General features: G+C 41.4%; 1 protein-coding gene across 1 annotated transcript in view; it reads right to left on the bottom strand.

The window, feature by feature from the left end:
- arid3c (AT rich interactive domain 3C (BRIGHT-like)) overlaps positions 1-18,727 on the bottom strand; it is an 86,591-nt gene extending 67,864 nt beyond the window's left edge. Inside the window, exons 1-2 of the mRNA XM_028578338.1 lie at positions 18,528-18,727; positions 17,577-18,194 (exon numbers count right to left, since the gene is read on the bottom strand). Of these exons, the coding sequence (XP_028434139.1) occupies positions 17,577-18,194; positions 18,528-18,566 (657 nt within the window). The 5' untranslated portion in view covers positions 18,567-18,727. The remainder of the gene's footprint in view (positions 1-17,576; positions 18,195-18,527) is intronic.
- Positions 18,728-21,593: the final 2,866 nt, after the last annotated feature.

The following is a 21,593-nucleotide window of genomic DNA, read 5'->3' as shown; positions in this document are numbered from 1 at the left end:
CTTTCCAGCAGTTCAGAGTTTGATTCGCTGACTATACTTCCAGCAAGAAATGTGTCTCACGCTTTTAGGGCAAGACACCTGATTCAAGCTCTGTCTCACTCTCTCACACCGCCTGAACAAATCTCACAAAAAAAAAATACTATGCAGGTTACAGGCTTCCTCTACACACAGAACACCAGTCTGGATGGAAGGGTCAAGGTACTGTATATGGGGGTAAGATGTTACACAAGTCCACGTTTATCCAGTCGCATTATTTCATTAAAGCAACCATCCTTAGCTCCACAAAATCTATTCTACTGTGGGTCCAAACTGCTTTCCTATGGAGCTTCTATATCTACACATTCTGCCCTGTGAACCTTATTATTACAAAGACTTTTCAGTTTTGCTGCTTGAATGCAATGTCTCACAATATATGCAACAGTGGCATCACTGACACTAAAAATGACCTATGATGAAGGGCAACAGAAGGAACAATGAAAAGACAGTTTACTGTACTATAAGTTACTGGAGCAGCTGCCTTATTGGACAGATCATGAATACACATGAATAGGAATGTCAGTGTTAAAAATCGTCTAATTACTCTCTGCTATTGACAGAATATTTGAGGTGTTGTTTATCAGTGTTGCATTATAGTTTTGAGACTTTGGTGCTTCATGGATTTAACACCTTAACGCCGACTGTCGCTAATTTGCATCAAACCCCTTCCATTCCAACTCCAGGCGAGATAGCGTATGTATTCCCCCAATGCCGGTTTGTTTACATTCGATGCACTGGTTTTGTCGTAGGACCGGTCGGAGTGGGAACTACATCCGGTTCACGGAAGCGAAATTAACCCTAACCCTAACCCGACCCCTAACCCTAACCCTAAAAAGACTACTGTCAATGTTAGGGAGTAGGAGAGTGTTTTCTTTCTCGCTGTTGTCAAGATTCATTTATTTGTCAATTACTTTGTGACATGAATAAAATCTACATATCTGAGATGGGAAAATGTGTTTTATTAATTTTACCATTTTGTAAAGAATTTTACCATGAATGCCTGTTGTCGCTAATTTGCATCATACCTAAATTTATATCTATTCTATATGCTATAGACAAATTAACAATCTCAACTTAATTTAGCATCAGCTTGGAGCCAGAAACACACATAATCATTTTTTTTATATAATTATGAATAAATTCAGGCGTCACGGGGTTAAAGTGCCCATATTATGAAAATAAATCACTTTTTCTGTGTTATTTTGTGTCTCTGGTGCTTCCACACACATACAAACTTGGAAAAAAATCCATCCATGGTGTTCTGAGTGAGATACGGTTTCTGAATGTGTCCTGCCTTCAGTCTCCGGGTGAGCTGGTCAAAATCTGCACGGCTTTCTAGTCACTAGCCGAAACGCCGGGCTAACCGCTAGCATGCTCGTTCTCAATGGTAAAACACTGTTCACCATAATCTCCAAAAGAACTACTTCCATGTCCCTGTTCTGCAGGTATTCCACACAAAGTTGGAAGTGCGCCCTCATTTAGAAGAAATCTCCTGGCTAATCCTGCCTTGTACTGACTGAAGTTGGAGAAACAGATAGCTAGCTGATGTGATCCTTACCTAACTACATGCGACTCCCAGTACAGAAGTGGGATGTCTCACTCTGTAGCTAAAACAGAGAGCTCAACACACAGGGTAAAAAGAGGAGCTGCAGCAATGTGAAGTACAACAAAAATATGGTGTTTTTTAAAAATTAAACCATGTAAACCTATTCTGGTACAACCTCAAAATACAATTATGAATCTGAAAATGAGCATAATATGGGCGCTTTAAACATTCTTAATACTGTGGCCTCTCTCCTCCTGGTGCATTTTAAAGGTCAGTTCACCCAAATTACTAAAAATACCTCATTGTCTCAATGTCCTCTGGTGGGATCTATCCACACAGATTTCAGTCCCAAACCTTTAATATGAATGAGGTGAATGGAACTGAATTTGTGGCGCTCACAGCATTAAGAAAAACTCAACAGCAACATCTTTTCAGAGCAAGGTGGGAAGGGACCGTGTGGAGGTTGGGGTGGTGGATGGGGTTGCTCGCCTGACTCCCTTGTGGGAGTCTGGAGTTATCGTCCAATCACACTGCAATCCACATTTGCTTTTTGTTTGGCCATTTCAATCTTTCTCCAAACCAAAGGTTTAGTTGCCTAAGCTTAACCCCACCATGGTTATCAGGTGCTGATATTGTAAAATAAATATTTAAAATGTAATCATTGAACAGATAGTTTCCAAAATAGTTCAATATCTATGTTGAAAGACAATACATTCCAATGAGTGAACCCCCCATATTACACTCGTGCAGTCATATGACAGCAGCTCTGTCTGCATTAGTGTTGTGAGTGAGAGCTACTGCTTACGGTCTTAATGTGTGGCCATGGCTGCTTGCTGGAGTTGATGAATGAAGCTGCCACATTAGTATGACAGTTCTCGCTGAGGGAATGGATGGATGGAGAAGAATTACCAATAGCATTCTGGAAAACTGTGTCTGCCACTAATGGAGAAGAAACCCCTCTACACAAATGTGTTGATCCTGACATCACCAGATCAAACTGCAAATGTGAGTTACTTTGGAACCTCTCAGGTCATTTTCGATTTCCAAAAGGGCGCTATCATGGACCAAAATGCCCCAGGACACAATTGGGTAGACCTAACAGAGCAACGAAACACAAGGTGTAGTGCTGAGCGACGGACAAATGGAAACAGAGTAGCGTGCGGAGACAAACTGTGATGGTGTTCCACATTAGCAGCAGACATCTGATGTTTCCAAAAGTGCCTCAACGTCCCTCCTTTTTACTAATCTGGGTTTATGCTAGCCGGGTGCGCAAGCCAAAAATTACACCATCATGTATTTTGCATAAAGCACGAAGGCTCTGCATGTTACTAGTCATTGTCTAAAGCACACCCCATATGAGATAAACAGTTGTGATTGGCCTAGTCTATAACAACGATGTTTCACTTCCGGGATTGTTCTGGTGTAGCCAGAAATTCCGCCGTCCCCTTCCTCTGTCTCTGTGTTGGCGTTCTAACCTCCGGGGGATTTGTGAGGACTATGGTTAACTGCTCCTCAGATCTCTGCAGGGTAAATCCAGACAGCTAGCTAGACTATCTGTCCAATCGGAGTTTTCTGTTGCACGACTAAAACTACTTTTGAACGTACACATGTTCCACCAAAACAAGTTCCTTCCTGAGACTATTTAGCAGAGGCACCGTGGCTCCAGTCCAGCACTTGGCGCCGCCCAAAACGATTTTAATAAACTAGAGCATGTTTTTCTCCCATCCCGGAATGCTGTGTGGACTAGCCAGACCCTCCACCATGGCGCTGTGGAGGAAGGTCTGGCTATGGGAGACTATGATTGAGACTTTCCCCAAAAAACGCTCTTATAGGTTGTTTGTTCAAGCAGCAATTACAACTCATAGTAACGTTTCTAGTGACGGCGCCCTCTAGTGGCCGTAGTATTTGAGGGGAGAAAAGCTGGAAGTAAGGTGAGGAAGTATAAGAGCACCAGAGGCAGGTTGGGGTGGTGGATGAGTCAAACAAACACAGGAGAACAGGGTTTAAAAATAAAGTAGTCTAGTTCTGCAACCAGAAGTAAGTAACGTAACAGGAATAAACCGTGATCTTCTTCTTAACACCAACCAAGTAGCTTTGGTGCCTAAACCTAACCAAACAGCGACCGTTTCACAACGTTAACAATGTGTCTAAAACTGTGACCATTACATTCTCTGGTTTTGATATGAGGACAGAAAACGCTCCTGTGGGTCGTCCCAAAGGGGAGGAATAATCGACCAAAATCGTTGTATGGTTTGGAGGTTGGTCTGAACGGGAGGGGGACCAGACACATGTGCCAGAGCAAATTAAACATGAGCTTGCAGATTGGTCTGGTTCCCAGGCTCATGTGTGGTGTTCTGGTACATTTCAAACATTCGTCAACAACAGGATGTAAAGAAGCAGAAGCACAACACGCTCCACTGAGAGTGGAGCTACAGAAAAAACTTGAGGCACTATGTTATCCCTTTAGATATCTCATATTATCCACCTGAGCATATACACCGCCCGGAAGTCTCCGTCACAAAGATCTCAAGAATCATGCAAATGGTCTCTCACTGATTTCCCTGTAAATTTGCTTCCATAAATGGCCCCCAACACAGCCTGCATCCAACCCTGCCTCCGACTAAAATGTTAACAGTGGAGCATTGGAGATTTTGACTGTTTCTTTATCTTTGCTTAAAAGCATAGTTCATCCTGAAAGGTTCTCACCAGTGGCTTAGCCTGTTTTGCATGTTAACTACAAATTGTAGCTAGTAACTTACTAAGCTGTTTCCAGAGCTTTCAGTCAAATCCCAAGGCCTTCATCAGCAGAAAAGAAGCCATGGAATACCTAAGTAAGTCAACCTGGCATTTACCACAGATACAAATTGTGTGTTTAATATTAGTCCAAAGGCAGGACGTTGTTTTACTTTTCAGGCAGCCATTTTGTTCTTCTCATTTCGGTATGCTATTAAAAAGTAATTTGCAGGGACTTGACTCATATAAATAATACACATTGAGAAACAAGCTGTATATTTCTTTGTTACATTTCTGTCACTGTGATTGTAGCAGGGACAAATGTTTGGAACTGCTCATCATCTTGTATTTAAGATTGTCCCACAATCCAATAACTGACAGCTGTCACAAAGCCACAGCTGGAAATTCAATTGTATATGACAAATAATAACCCATCATGATTTCTTACATCCAAAACATTGATGTTAGTTTTTTGTTTTAGTTTTTTTGCCTATTTAGCTTTTAAGCTTGTAGCTTTGGCCTGACGAGATATGGGTCATTTCTGTGAGATCAACTGAGCCTATCATTTCTAGATTTATATTTTTATTACAAAAACTATTTAAAACTTTTAGTCTTTTTTGATTCAGGTTTGATTCAAATTGTGCACAATTCATCAATTGAATAAAAATAACTTAATAGACAGAGAGATAGACTCACTGCTGAAGTTTACACAGACCATAGATTCAGTTCACATTGTCGTCCTGACCTTAAATTAAAATTTGGGATTTATAACAAAAATGAGTTAAAAATCCATGAATGGATCTTGTACTATAGGGGGGAGAACAACATTTAAAACAAGCTCACGGATACTTAGTCATTACAAATCACTGGTTTATAAAGTAGTTGTATTGAATGTGTTAGCAAACATTGGCCCATTTACACACACAGCAGTGTCACATTTTAATATTAGTAACATCAGGAGTCTCGGACTGTGTCTCTCTGCTGTTTGCTGCTGCTGCTGTAAAAGCATTTATGTACTGGCTTGAATAACTACAATATTGATAAGGTACATGACAGTATAATTCATTAAAAAGTCATGCAGTACTGTATGTAGCCCCTGCACCTTTGTCAGAGACCTGTAACCTGATGCTGGCTGACTGGGGAAGTAGAGTGTCACCTCACACTTCTCTATCAGTCAGAAAGGGTATTGTCTTTCCATCGGGCTGCAGTGGTGTGAGCCGAGGCCAGGAAACATGACCAGCAGCTATTGTTAGGCTGATGTCACTCTGTCACTCCCAGCCAAATGAGTGGAGGGGCTGTGGTGGCATCTGAGATAGCAGCTCTGTGTGTGTATGTGTGTGTGTGTGTGTGTGTGTGTGTGTGTGTGTGTGGGGGGGAATGATTAGTGATGAGGCGTGGAGTTAGTGAGAGCCTGAACTACCACGGCCACTTGAATTTCCCAGCTTCCTCGGTGCCAGCCTGCTGGCTCCGACTGATATCTCTGTGATAGTGGAGGCAGCAGCTGAAGCAACAATGACGGGTGTCAGGTAAATGTGCCAGAAGGAAATCATAAATTAGGGATGATCATTTACATATCTGCCTGGATTATATGAAGGATACATTCTACCACCAGGCATCTGTGACAGCTACCAGTCAGCATTATCTGCTGGAAGATTCCGTTCTAAATAAGCTACTTAGTTTTTGTTTCAGACAAAACGTTCATTCTCAACTAAATTTTGTATTGGTATTAGTTATGCTACATCACACTCAGATTGAGCAAACATTTGAAAATACAAATCCCAGGCTGCACCATTCCATCAAATGGAATTATTTTATAAACCAGCAAATATGTTACACACTGACAAACTGTGGCTGTGGATAATCTCAATACTTGGGATTTGGTATGGACAAAAACATGTTCTGCATTAGAGATAACGTTTTCAAATGTTAAATGCTGATCACGATCCGTACACCTTGTGTCTTAAATTGGCATAGATAAACCAGGAACTATCTGATCAAAGAATAAGTAATGGAATTATTAAACTAATGCTACAAGTTCTACACATGAAAAAAGTCCCACCAACTGTCCTGGTGTAGGTGTCCTGTAAGCAGAGCCACAGCTCTCAGTGAGGACACTGAGTTCATGTCCTCTGTATTCATTCAGGGCCTTTGGGAGTTTCAGCAACCTACAGGGCATTCACTATCTACAGCTTCAAACTGCACAAGGTGGGTATGTCATTGGGAGATTCCAGCATATACTTTATGTTAAAACATTAGTACAGATGAACTACTTCCCCGACACAATCTTATGTCTGGCACTGTAGAGAAAGGGTTGAAGGTGGATTTACTGAGCTATATCTTGGGGGAAATTACAGAAACTAGCCTATTTATAAACAGTTGACAAACCCAAATACAATTTTATGTAGGCTATACTTTTGGTGTCTGGGCAGAATTGTTGCATTGGCATTTGTCTTGGACTCATGACTTCAGTATTTCTAAAATCTTGTTCCTTTCTGTAACTCAATGACTTTATTCAACTTTCAGCAGTCTTTCTAAAAATCTAAAATAAATCACTCAAGTTCTCTTTCCATATTCTGAAAGATTAATATCTACTGTGGCCGGTAAAATGTGAACATCTTGTCATTGTTCTTATCAATCAGCAGCTCCCATGAGGCTTGGACAGTGGGCCAATGGCTTGCTGAGAAAAGGGGGTGGGACTCTCTATATAGACACCGGCCATATGGCCATACAAGGGCACTAAAATACAAAATGAATGCAAAATCTGGATGAGTACTCCATGCAAAGCATATGCAAAGAAGCTGTCTATTGATTGACATCAAGAAGATGACGAACAAAACATTTACAAAGTCAGCCTCCTTTCAGTGGGCGGGAATGCCCACTCTCCCTTCTGTCCATCACTTCCCAATCTAAATTTGCTTTCTCTACTTCCTCATGCTCCAGATTTGTCTCATTTCTTTCACATGTACCCACTGTCCACTGCATCATGACCAGATAATTGTGTCAAGCTGTGCTCCAAGGCATTATACAAATAAAGTGCCCAGTGAGCGGGATTATCAGAGAGGTTAATTAACTTATGTTAGACCTGATCTTTGTAGCCCGATGGCCTCGACAGATCAGAACGGACACATCCAGATTATTCTCAATAAGGAGCCACAGAGGAGGCTGCTAAACCGCGCACACACGCACACACAAACACACACACACACACACACACACATACACACGTCTGCTTCACTATCTGACATGTGAGTGTATGAGAGAGCACTGATACAGAGGGGGCCCCTCGTGCTTCAATAGGAATGTAATGGCATGCATTATGCGAACACACACTCACACACACCTGCACAAACACATTAATCTATGACAGGAGGTTCAACAGATGGAACCGGTGTGTGTATCTCTTTCTGTGTCCGTCAGCTAGTTGCCATTTTTGCATTCACGTCCACCCCCACCTCCAAAATACACGCTGTACCGGTTCATGTTTCAATCCTTCCCCGGGGTTCCAATGAACTCACCTCCAACATCTCCCGTCCATTCCAGGACTAAAACACATATGTTCATTCAGCTTTGGCCATTTAAATACTCTCCACACTATTCTGCTCTGGTTGCCGGGATGCAAGAAGCGGCGCGCAAAATAAAGAGAAGTGGAGTAAGAGCAGGCAGGCTGGAAGGTGACTGGCAAACACTTCTAACTGGTGGTTTGGGCTGGAGGGGGGCACATGACCAGGGTTCCTTTCACCCAATGTAAGCAGCACAGTGAGAGGTCCAGGTTCTGCTGTAAAAGTTAAAAAAAACAACTCATTCATAGTCACGCTGACATTTTTAATAACGCTGATTACAACAAATATCAGAATATAAACAAACACATGGACGTCTCATGTCAGCTAATGGCACTGGAACAGTTTTCTGAACACTTACCCTCTTGTAACTCTGTGGACGTGATAGGTATTTACAGGTCACGTTGACACGAGGTCTGTCGAGTGCTGAGCTATGAGAACGGACAGGCAGACGCCACAGATCACATCGAAAACGTTTGATGTGGAAAGATAAAGAAGTTATGATGATGTTTACTAAGCCCACAGGTGCAACTGGATGGGAACTGTAGTTGTATCAAACTAATGCTTTCCTAAATCCATGATGGCTTCAAATAGCAAGGGCAATAGTACTACTACTAGCACTAACACTGGAGTCACTGTAACACTAAAAACATCCACACATGATCAATTCTAAATTTACAGTTTTAAATGCACACTCGGCTCTAATACGTACTGTACATATCATCCATCACTGTCAAATATAAATCCTGCACGCTGTATATACTGTATATACACATGTTTACATGCCTAAACTGTATACTGTATATTACAGCTGCACAATTGTTTTTTGTCATCGCTGACAAAGGCTGCGACATATCGCAATAGACACTCAAAGATTATTTGTGTTAGTTGAAAGAAAATAGCAGAAAACCTGCTCTTTCAAATGTAACTGTCATTATTTTGTTAGTGGTGCCTTTTATATTAAACTCAATGTTCAATTTGTTCAGTAAAACCAAGCCACTGACAGGACGCCTGAAAAGGCTCATCATACAGGCATGGACAGATCCTCCCCGCTGCCCCACACAGACCTTGACACACAAACAGACGTTTATGGCAGCAATCTAATCTGCTAGCTTGGCGTTTGACTATCAATGATTACTCAATCTTGTTAGCGCAGCAGCTACCCAGGTGGCACATGCAAATCTCAAGTGTACAGCTTTTGATTGCATATATTGGGTCAAAAAATGATGAATGGCCATTATAGTAAATGCAAATGAGGCTGAAGGTCACAGATATTGAAGAATCAGTGAATTCTTTCGGCCCTGGGTTTGTTATCTGGAGCCTCTGATCTGTGTGCACGTTGTAGTGGCTTTTACATTCAGTCTTTAGTGGAAATGATGAAATTTACACTTAATAAAATGTTTTCTTGATGCATATTGATGTTTCACAGCAGTACCGACCTACCCATTTAAAAAACCTATCATTATTATGATAACAAGTCATTAAGTCCCAGACTTTTTTTCACTAAAGTCAACTTTGGTAACTGGAATGAGAGTTTCCAGGGTTTTAGAACAATCCATCTTGTCTTAGGGTTTTCTGAGAATTAGAATAAATATGTATTAGTTTGTTGGTCCTACAGTCTATAGATAATTATCACTGTGGAGGAGCTAAAACCAGCTAATGTTTGGTATTTTGACTTAAATATGTATTCATTAATACTACCGTTAATTTATTTGCTGGCAATGCCTGCCATCCAAATGATGTAACTGTGTAGTGTAGATTGATTAGTGAAGTCTGCAATCCATTGGAAACTATCCAGGGACACAGGAGCAAAAAATAGTCACCTTGACCAAAGGAACCAGGGTCTAAATTTAGTTCCTGGACCCAAGAAAGTCCCTGCTCTGCGGTCAGTACTTCATGCTGTTGTTTTTTAGTCTTTATGGTTTTTTAGATGACGTGGAAACACAAACGGGGTTGGGTGACTTGTTGAGTTTCTCTGGGATTATGTGGTCAGAGCTATTAAGGTTATCGTGGCAACAACAAATACAGAAATGTTACTTGTGGAAAACCTAAACATGTTTCTGCAAGTTGACTTTTCTAACATAGGCCTACTAAAATGAATGGCTGCCTGAAAGATGTCAAAAACACAAATCTAAAATCTAAAACTCAATGCGATGCCTTGAAAAATGGTCAGCATTGACGTTAAAGCATCCACCATGTGTGGAAGAATCACACTTAAACCAGTGATGTAAGTTATGGTTAGTGAGCTCTATGGTCACAACTTGGGCCTGTAAAGGCGTGTTCATGCTGTACACCATTACAAACAAAGCCAATGAAAAGACGTAAAAGGATCTGAATTTGCTCTGGGTGGTGCATATCCAGGTGGAGAAGCATCCATGCAAGTAAAAAAAAAAAATGGTTTAGCTTGAGCCAAACACTGACTGGATTATAAAGACCATCGACTCTGCTTTACATGCAGTCTGACCCACCTCTACACCTTTACAAACCCTATGTTACCATGTTAGATTGAGCCAGAGTAAAAATGTCAAAATTATCTATATTAATTAATTAATTACCAACTTATTTTTATCCAATTTCCATTTGTCAGTCAATTGAAAATGTATCACAGTATTTTCCAAGCGTTACTAGAATCATCTATTGAATTAGATTTTTCTAAAGTGATTGTCAGATGATGACATGGTTTTGCTTTGATCATATTACAAGTGCTAGCAAATCATCATTTCATTGTATCACTGGCTCACTTGTATATAACAATGTTTGAATCACATCTGATTCCATTACTCCACAAACTCTTATTTCCATTCATTTTTGGCCTTTTGTTTGTGTGGCAACTCCAAACCCAATAATCCAACCGTTAAGGGCCTCTCAGGGTCCCGTAGCTAACGACGTGAAGCACTGCACCGTTATGTTGTGTTACACCACATTTCTCCTATAACAATGTAAGCAGCGACGACATGATGCACAGAGATCTAAAAAGTGATACAAACATGCATCTAATCAAAAGATTACACGTCGTCATGGTAATGCTGAGGGCCTCCCCAACAATGGCAGGATGGAAAAAGCCAACGAGAGACGTAGCAGTGAGGCAATGTTTGCCCAACAGTCAGATCTCGTAAACAGAGAGGGGGGCTTTTGCAAGCAGCTGCAGAAATTCCAGGCTGCTGCGATTAAAAAGTAACACCCACATTGAGGGAGGGGAGGGTGTTTGAACAGGCCAACCCTGCCTCTGTTTTAATGAAAAGAGAAGAGCCATTTGCAGTAAAAACAAGAACGTCTCAGTGGCACATTGGGCCGAGCCCACTTTTCCCTGCGTGCCGACTCCCAGGTCCCTTCACGCAGAGACACAGAATGAAAAGAAAAGACACAGCTCCAACACGCTGTCCTCCCGAGAGAGGATGTGTCTGTGAATTAAAGATGCCGTTGTAACAATTCCAAATTTTCTGGACAATTAATTGTCTCAGAAATAACTGCGGTTAACAATAAAGTTGTCTCTTTCATTAATATTTAAAAACATTTATTTATTTATTACTTTTATACTCAAATTAAAGTTTTGAATGAATTCCAGGATAAATCTTTTGGTTACATCACTGTCAATACAAATACACAGCCTATGAAGTAAACCACACCTCTTTATTATCATAAAACTGTTTTTCTAACTGTTATTTTTGTTGCTATGAACATATACGTATAGGGTCAAGTGAAACCAACAAGCATAGCTTTAGCTCAACAGTCCGACCAATAATCACTTCTATAATTACAATTTGGCATATCTAAACAAAATCACCAACTACCATCAACAGTCATACCTCTTAGGACCTTAGCTAATGTTAGCAACTCATTTCAAAAATTAGACAATTAGATAATTATTTAATAATTGTTACAGGCCTACCAAAAACCAATAACCACGCAGTGAGTCGGGGCTATTGTTGTTGGTATTACCCACTTGTTAATCCTTCTCTGGAACTAGTACTGAAACTGAAAACTTGTCCAGGCCTGACAGAGACACAGCGATGCCCACTAGGCTGACCACACACACACACACACACACACACACACACACACACACACACACACACACACAAACACACACACACACTTCAGATCCTCCTTTCCCTCTATAATTTCTGCTGTCCTCCCCCCCCTCCTCCCGTCCATGTGGCAGCCCACTATATAACCGTAATGGCACACAGTGAAAGAATCCAGGAATGCCATTAAAGCATTTCCAGTGACCGAGCACATTTTAAAGTGAGCTACAGCTGTTATGAATATGTGGAGCCAAAGATCCTGGCGGGACACCGGGGCCCCACGCACTCCACCTATTGGCTGCGGTGCCTGATGAAAAAAGAAATAGCTCTTTGCCATGTGGATCATTTGAAGTAACATGTTTCACAGTGGGTCATGAGATGGGACGGGTTGCCACATCCCTGACAGAATGCGGACGCAAGAGTCACGGCGCAGCAGCAGCATGTGTCTCTGTCCGAGCGCGTCCCCCTGCAGCTTTTATGGTCACATTAAAGTGGGAGGTGCTAAGGGGGGGGGGGCGGATCGGAGGACTGATTGTTTTTCAAGACGAGCCCTTTGATACATGGCTGAAAAATACTGAATGCACAATCTAAGAACCACACCCGTGGTTTTAGCCCTCTTCCTACATTTCACTGTGACTGTGCACGGTAACCACGTTTCAAACAATGTCTCTTGTCCATATGTGAATGTTCTTTGTCCAACACGCAGGGATACATTTGCTTCCATTCATTTCTGTATGATATGAAACTCTGGTAGCAGGAAAATCTTGAATGTTCGCTGTGGTGTGTTACACAGGCTTCGAGATAGGGTTAATTGATTTTTAAACCGTAGACAAAATTGAATGGAAACCAGCAGCTGCTTGGAACTAGCTGGGAGTATCAGCCGTGCTCTCTGTCAGATAAAGATGAACGACAGAAACAGGAACAAATCTTTTCACTCATATATAACAAAGATATTAATATTAATGCTCGAGCTTGGAGACTCCAGTGCTGACCAGATACATGAAAAGAAAATGTGCTCACATGCAAAATGTATGTGCACATGTTATAATTTGGCTTTAAACACTGTGGGCTATGGCTTTAAGGTGATGAAACCAACAGCTCCTTGGAACAACAGCTTGACAAATAAATTGTAACGGCAAGAATTCAAAATTTAAAAACCTGCAAAAACACTGGCATGTTCCTTTAAAGAATCGTCACCAAAGCAATCCTACGTTGCGTTTCTCCCCTCACTGTACCATTCCCTAACAGCCGGGGATGTTTGCCTGTAATCTAAAGCTCAGCGCACTGTTGAGTCTCATTAATACAGACAGAGAGAGGAAAAAATAGCCACACAGAAAAAAATATTTTAACCTGTCATTTTGTCATTTTGATTTATTGAAAGTACTAAATTAATCTGCCACATTGGTCAGATTTATGTTCCTGTTTTCCGACACAGAAACCAGTGTCAGTACTTTCAGGATCTGTTCTGCACTGCTATCAGGAACGTCACACTATTCTAAAAACATTTGGATTCGTTTTTAGGAAATGTGCCTTAAAGGACTTATTAGTATACCACATGACATGTGCAGATGAATATTTTGCAGTGTGGAAGCTGTGAGTGGCAGGGGGAGGGGAGTGAAATCATACACCGATACAGCCGGAGCTCCCTCCTCCTCCTCCTCCACCACTTTTCTATAGTTGTTAGAAAAACAAGCTGGAAGAGCTACAATCCACAAAAAGGAGTGGCTCCATATACTGACATGTTCATTACATGGCATTATTCACTCAGGGAAATGTCGCGCCACTGTCTGTCTGTGAGCAGAGAACGACTTTGAATGTCAGCGTTTCAACAAGCTGCAAAAACACCTCTCCCAACAAGTCATTTAGTGTCAAATAATGGTCAAGGGCTGAATTTGAATTTGAGGGCTGACCTATTTCAGGAGGCTTAAAAAAATGACATATTTTAAAGTAACACAGAGTAAGAACACTGCACTTTAATTAAGGAAATTACAATTGACTGAAAGGAATTCTTGAAGCAGGGTTGTTTGTATCAGAAACTGGAATTTTCACTAAAATAATTCTTATGGTTTAATAACGACTTTGTTCAGATGGAGGTTTCTTACACAGTCACTTTAAAAGATGTGGGCATTCTGCAGATGAACGTCCAGCACAAAGACAGTATAGTCAGAGCATGTATTCTCATGCTGCATTGACTTTAATGAAGAAAATCAGGCAGATATATCCCAGGACTGACCATCACAATGTGTACTTTTGTGCAGATCTTACGGTTGGCCCAACACACAAAACACGAACATGAGAAATGTTCTCCAAATCTAAATTCACCTAATGCTCTAATATGTCTTACTGTCAGGCAGTGAATGTCTGGCTCTGTTGTATGAAGGTCGGTGGACGACAACAGAAATAAGATGATTCGTGTTATCACTGACAAAGTCAGATATGTTGTATTTTAACGGAGTGGCATACCAATCCAAAGTCACACACTCCAGGGAGTTTAGTTTAACTTTACTGTTGCTTTTTTTGATGCACATTCCTCTCACTGTTTGTGTTTTCCCTCTCGTATGTGTTGTGGTAATTGGATTTGGAATTGCATTGCCTTAGTGTTTTGTCCTGTACGTGTTTTGTCTGGTAGACCACCAGAAGATCCAGATGCTAACAATTTCCTATTATTTAAAAATACATAGAAGATTCTACAGCCTAGAAATGTCCCTCTGACTGCATTTCTAGTTTACCAAAGATCCTTCAGATTTGAGTCATTACATTCAAGATTTTACAAAGTATACAACAAGAACCGTACCACAGGTTTAGAATATTTTCTACGACTAAACACATATTTTGGATTACTGATGAAGCATAACATTCATTTTTCCTTCCTTCCAGACAGTGTTTTCTGCTCCAGCACACTTTGAAAGTCAACTTGCAGAGACTTGAAACCACAGTGAGTAATCCACCATCGTGAGCATCACGTCTGCTTTAATTGTTGTGGGAGTTAAATTATTGTTCTGTGGTAAAACTTTTTCAGATCCATCTGCAAACTCACCAACACTTAACATTTTAAAACACTAAAAGCAAGCTCAAACTATTTCCTATATAAGCCTTTCAACAGCAGACTAAGATAATTCACATATCCATTTTCATGTTATTTAGTTCTGTTAAGGATTCAGCTTTCTGAGTGGAGATGTGAGTTCATCTGAAACGTGTGTGTGTGTGTGTGTGTGTGTGTGTGTGTGTGTGTGTGTGTGTGTGTGTGTGTGTGTGTGTGTGTGTGTGTGTGTGTGTGTAAGAGAGGAAGCATGGCCAAGATGTAACAGCACGCGATTTTGTTTCTGTTTTGTAATAGTTTGGCACTGAGCCGACTCCCAGCTACACACACACACACACACACACACACACACACACACACACACACACACACACTGCCAGACAGGGAGATCCCAGCATTTTTGGGTGTGTGCCAGGCTGGAATACCACCAGATCCAGTTTCTTGCATTTCCTGAGCCGCTGCCAAAACTACACGCAACATCTCTCTCTCTCTCTCTCTCTCTCTCTCTCTCTCTCTCTCTCTCTCTCTCCGCCTCAGGTCTTTTTGTCATCTCCACTCTGCATCTTTATCTGTCACCAGGAATTTCTTTTATGTTTTACCCTCTTTACACTCTCATCTCTTTAGATTATACCGGGTCATTAAAAAGCTAAAAGAAGTTTTTCCAGCTGCCTGTCATCATTCTTTATTTGGGTTGTGGTTACCGTTTGAGAATGCAAAATGTTAATGCAAGCTATACACATATCAAGAAACATATTTATACATACATTTATATGTAGTGTTTTTGCCAGAATCGCCTCCCATGTTGTTCCAGAGCTCTACAGAGTGATTTAGCAGCTCCTGTAAACACCGGCTGCTCCCATTTGGTTCAGATCAGATTAAAACTTGTCCGCCTCAGTGAGGCCTTTTTATACTTAGCACACATCTTGTTTCTATTTCCAAAGATGCATTTACTGCCTTCAAATGTGGTTTTGTTTTGCAGCTTTGAGCATGCTTAGTATGCTGGCTCCACTCTGTCTGCCTAGCAGCCATAAGCATCCTTTTATTGTCCCATGACCATTACGCTGAATGACTACATACAAATGACCCCCACAATAACTGCACATCCTAAGGAATCTTTGAAGCGTATGTTACATGGAGCACGCGTGTACGGCCACAGGAAACTTGTCTTGATGAAAATAAAGAGACTTCAGCTAAACATAGAGGCTTTATGACAATAATAGCTGTATAGAATTTAAATCCATCTGCTGAAGCTTTTCCGTTGTTCATAAGATCTAACAACTTTAAGGACACTCACTTACCATCATATCCTGTGATGGCAAATGTCAAACAAGCTATCCACTCAAATGACTATGTAGCCGATACACTTACGTAACCTATAACAACAATAATTCTAAATGCGCCATTAATGAATCATAGATGTGAAGTGAAAACAACGAATTGGATGGCGAGCGCTCTCTCCAGGCTCATCTCACCATCCTCCACACATAATTGTCTCTATATTGAGGCTATTGGTTTCAGCCCTATTTAAATTGCATTGCCATGCATTGGGATGCTTTAATGTGCAGCGCTAATGCAGTCACTAATGTACACATCACGTTTAGGGAAGTCTGTAAATGATCCATTATAAATAAAAGATGACATGCAGCATCCACAGTTGCTCAGACAGTATAGATCTGCCTGCTGCAGACCACTGCGAACCAATCAAATAACTTACTGTCATTAACTGGCAACACAACAAAAGGGCAAATTAATAACTTAACCATTTGATTACGTTTGATTTGATAACTTTTATAAAGCTGTTATCACCAAATTGAAAGGATAGACACAAGCCAAAGCTTTTTTTACAACCTGGCAACCAGATATATGTTGTTATCTATGGTTTAGTCAGTAATAATACAGTTAGCCTATACGTGTTTGTAACCCATCAAATAGCCCAAGCTTGAAAAGTTGTTAATAGCCTACAATGATTTTGATCCAGATCCTCTTGGACTCTCAGTGGTGGTATGTGTCTGTCAATCTGTCAAAGGGAATTTTCACAACAACGTAAAAGTTGTTCTCATTAATCTATAACTGTTCTATAAAGCGTTAGTTAATGACTTATTATTGATTAATAAAGCTGTTGGTCACCGTTTATTCCCCTTTATGAACGATGCTTTGTTAGAAAGCCTCATTATAGCTAACGTGCCGCCAAGATCCAGCCTCAGTCCAACAGAGACTGACAGCTGACCATTTTCAACTTTTCCCAGCAGAATCTTCAGTAGGCCTATCAACTTAGTTAGAACTCTACATTTCTGCAAATAGGCCACATGTGTTGTGTGCTCACTGACATGTAAGACACAGGGCGCGTGGCTTTGAGAAAAGACTCTAAATGAACATTTTTGATTTCCTTCAGAAAGTCCTACAGCAATAGGCAACTATAGAAGGTGGCACAGAAAGCGAAAAGCGGCCAATGACTAAAGTCTTTCAAAAAAGAGCTTTTGTTTTTATAGGACCACAATTAGCCTAATTGAATTAAATGAAGACACACACACACACACACACACACACACACACACACACACACACACACACACACATCCCTGAATGTCCCAGAACGCGTTGACAGAGTAACTTTACACAGGGGGAAGTGTTCAGCTTACCTGTTTGAACTGCTCCTCATAGGTCCAGTCGTGGTGCTGGGGCTGCGGGGCCGAGGGAGACTCTGCGCAGCGGGCCGGGGCATAGGCCGCCGGGGCTTTGGCCATGAGATGCATCGGGCCGCTCTTAGGAGGCAGACTGGCTCCCTGGAGCGAGGATGCCCGGTGCTGGTAGTGGTTCAACCCGACATCATCTTCGCCCTCCTCCTCCTCCTCTTCATCCATGATGTCCTGCTCCTCCATGTCGTCTCCCTCCTCTTCCCGCTCCTTACCGTCGCTGCCCGGTCTGGAGGAGGTCCCGTCTTCGGCGGTTCTGCGGACCTCCATGTGTGGGAGCGACGAGTTGGCAACTCCGGCGGCCAGAGCGCCTCGCATCGCCGCCTGGTAGTGTCGGAAAGCCAGCGCTTGTTGGTGGATCTGCGACTCCACCATGGAGCGGAGGTCTTTCTCTGTCTCCGCCTGCCGGAGCTTCTCCTCCAGGGCCAGCCGCGCTGCCTGTTGCCGCTGCAGGTTCTCCATGACCGCTTCGAGCTTCATGCCGCCGCTGGCGGGCTGCTGGGACTGGACGCCGGGGAAGGGAGCCGGGATGGGAATGCTACTGGCGGGCGAGAAAGAGCCTTGCTGCGGATGGGTGGGGGGTGGTTGGGGGACGAGAGGATGGTCGTGTATGATTATCACCAGCACTTTCTAAGATTAAAACACATCTTAGCCTCTTTACACAGCTCTGTCTGACTTTCAGTTGAATATTAAAGCGGTTTTTACACATCGAGCCTACGAATGTGACAAAACAAAAAATTGCGATAAAACACTGTTAAATTGACCAAATGCAAAGTTTTTAAGTGTGAAACATTATTAGTAGGCTAAAATGTTAAGCGCATTTGAAAAAGAGGACAAGCTTTAGAGTAAAGTAGTGCTCTGTAATAAGTGGATAAGAGATCCAGCCGGGACGCTTACCAAAGCAGATTTAGTTGCTATACTTGCGTTATCAACCATGCTTCTCTCCGTCGGATGCGCCGAAATGTTATCTACCGGATCACGCGAATCTTCCTTCAGTCCTGGCCACGTTCCGCATTCAGCATCCAAATATGTCGGTCTCGATAGTTAGGCTGAATAAATACTTGAAATCAGTTTGGTGTTGAATGGTGGAGCCCCGAGCTGCTTTGGCAACAAGTGGCAACTGTAGTGAGAATGACCTCTGGAGGCAGAGATCAGCCCCCCCCCCCCCTCCATCTGCTAACTGCGCGTCAATACTGAGACAGATCTACAGTACGGAGGCTCATGCCGAGGACACCTCACTCTGACTTATGTACAAAAAAAAGAAGTCGTGTTAATAAATAATTGCATTCATCCTTTTTGGATTGTTGAAATGCAGGTGCCATACAACTTATGTCTTCTTCTGACTTTGGTACAGCTACATCTGCCTATAGAGTTGTATCTTTCCCTATCATTTATTGTATATTTATATTGCAATAACCAGTGGTGAAATGTAACTAAATAGGCTACATTAACTCTGTACTGTACGTCAGTAGAATTGTTGAGGTACTTGTACTTTACTTGAGTCTTTTCTTTTCATGCCACTTTCTACTTCTACTCCGCTACATTTCAGAGAGAAATATTGTAGCCTACTTTTTACTCCACTACATTCATCTGTTACAGCTTTAGTTACTAGTTACTTTAGTTACTCCACTACATTCATCTGTTACAGCTTTAGTTACTAGTTACTTTAGTTACTCCACTACATTCATCTGTTACAGCTTTAGTTACTAGTTACTTTAGTTACTCCACTACATTCATCTGTTACAGCTTTAGTTACTAGTTACTTTAGTTACTCCACTACATTCATCTGTTACAGCTTTAGTTACTAGTTACTTTAGTTACTCCATTACATTCATCTGTTACAGCTTTAGTTACTAAAGTTCGATCCTTTCCAGAGTTTTCTTTACTTTTAATACTTTAACTACATTTTCCTGATGATACTTAGATACTATAACTTAAGTAACATTTGTAGTATTTGTATTTTTACTTAAGTGAAGGATCTGAATACTTCTTCCACCTCTGGCATTAGCCTATCAATGTTAAGTTACACATTAGATGTTCTGTACAGTCACCTGAGAAACTTAAACTACTTTTTTTATTATAAATAATAAAAATGTATTAATTTATGTATATTTATATGATATTCCTAAAAAATAGACTAGGCTATATATTTCATTGCTCGTGTGTTTTACAATAGATTGGTGTTCATTGTCATCTGTGTATTTCTGTGATGTGTGTGTTCAGCAGCTACCTGCACATTTGAATCCACATAATAATTCTACATGAAAGTTGAAACTGAACTGCAGATTTGTGACTAATCCTGTCTGACAAATCAGGGCACACAAAATCATGTAAAGCTCCAATATTGCCATGAAGCAGTCCTGCTCATTGCTCTGCAGCAGTGACCACAGCACCCTCCTACACCCAGAGGTACTACCAGGTAAGATACTGCTGTACAAAGCAGTAAGGGACATTTTTTGCTGATGGTTGACAAATTTGTATTGGAATTTCAGCCAACGGGGACCCTCACCTGTATTGTAACGTGTTACATCTTATGTGTGCTTACAGATGGAGAGAAAAAGGACACCTGTCCTCCAATGACTGTCACACACTTCAACTCTGAGATTACTGGAGATGTTCTGTTACCGATACCAGTCTCAGAAAAGCCTCTGATACTGAGGTCTGGTATCGGTATCGGTATCGGCGAGTGCTGGAATTTATGCACCAATCTGATATTTAGCCAGAAGAAAGTCTACTTTAAAGTAGTTTATGTTCTTTTCCATTATGACTGTTCATTGTTTCATGTTCCACAAAGAGTTTAACTTGAGCAGGAAAAAATGCATCGGACCATCTCTAGAGATTACACCTATAGGCCTTTACTGCATCAGGTCCATTCTAAAAATATGATTACAATGCTGCTGTGATCCTTTAAATGAGAGCCAGGGATTACCATTCTAAAAACATATAATGTCCAAAAGCAAAGCACTTATCTTAAATCATGTTTTCACTTTTCAAAAATGTTTCAAGTGAAGAACTATTATACTACATGTCAATGTCTGCACTGCGGTGTAAACATCATTTCTGTGAACCCTGCAATTGGCCGGCGTTTACCACAGTGACCCTGCAATTAAGGCTTACTGTGACGTAAGATATATCATTTGGGCTGAAACAAATCCATTATCATCAGCAGGGTGAGCACCGGATTGAATCGTGCTTCTTCTGGGAACTCACGCCAGATCATTTATTTTAAAAGGCTTTTCCAATGTTAACCTATGGGCTGTGCTTCTTGTCAGTTTGCCCTTTATTATTCAATGAGTTTATCTTTTACTTGCTGGCTAAAATGTGCACATTGTATATGTTTTTATGGTGTCATACTTGCAGATGTATGCTTTGTGCACAACTAGGTGGGCCAAAATCTATTGTGAACCTAAATTGATATAACATGACTCCGCCAGATGGATCGCTTCGCATTGACATAGGTGGTGATAGATGCTTCTTGTTACGTCACACCTAAACCCACCTCAAAACCAGCGCTGATTGGTCGGTCGTTTGGTGAATAGCTCAAATTTTCTCTATCTCAAGATGCCGGACTGATCTGCGAGTAGAAAACTGGAGCTCGCCAGATCAGGACTGTCTCACCAGGCTAAAATTGATATGCGGGCCGGATCAAAATCTGCAAGGGGCCGGGTTCGGACCGCAGGCCTGTAGTTTGACACCTGTGGTTTAGAGAAAGTGTCCTTGGTTTATGCTGTAACAGACTTTGAGTATTATGACATATGTAAGAATATTGAACTGCCACAGTGCAATGTGAGGGTCAGCCTGAGGACGTTTAGCGGGCCAAGTGGCAGCATGTCACCGGAGAAGGCAGAGATCCTCAAGGCTTTTCACTACAGTGGAGTTATCCAGTTACCTAGGTAACGATGGAGTTGAACTTTTGTCATTGGCATATGTGCTGAGATGAGTTCATGTAGGGATGTTTGAGAT

Source organism: Perca flavescens, chromosome 5 (genome assembly GCF_004354835.1).
Source record: "Perca flavescens isolate YP-PL-M2 chromosome 5, PFLA_1.0, whole genome shotgun sequence".
NCBI classification, from domain to species: domain Eukaryota; kingdom Metazoa; phylum Chordata; class Actinopteri; order Perciformes; family Percidae; genus Perca; species Perca flavescens.
Note: the sequence above shows the minus strand (reverse complement) of the source record. Positions and strands in the feature narration are given on the sequence as shown.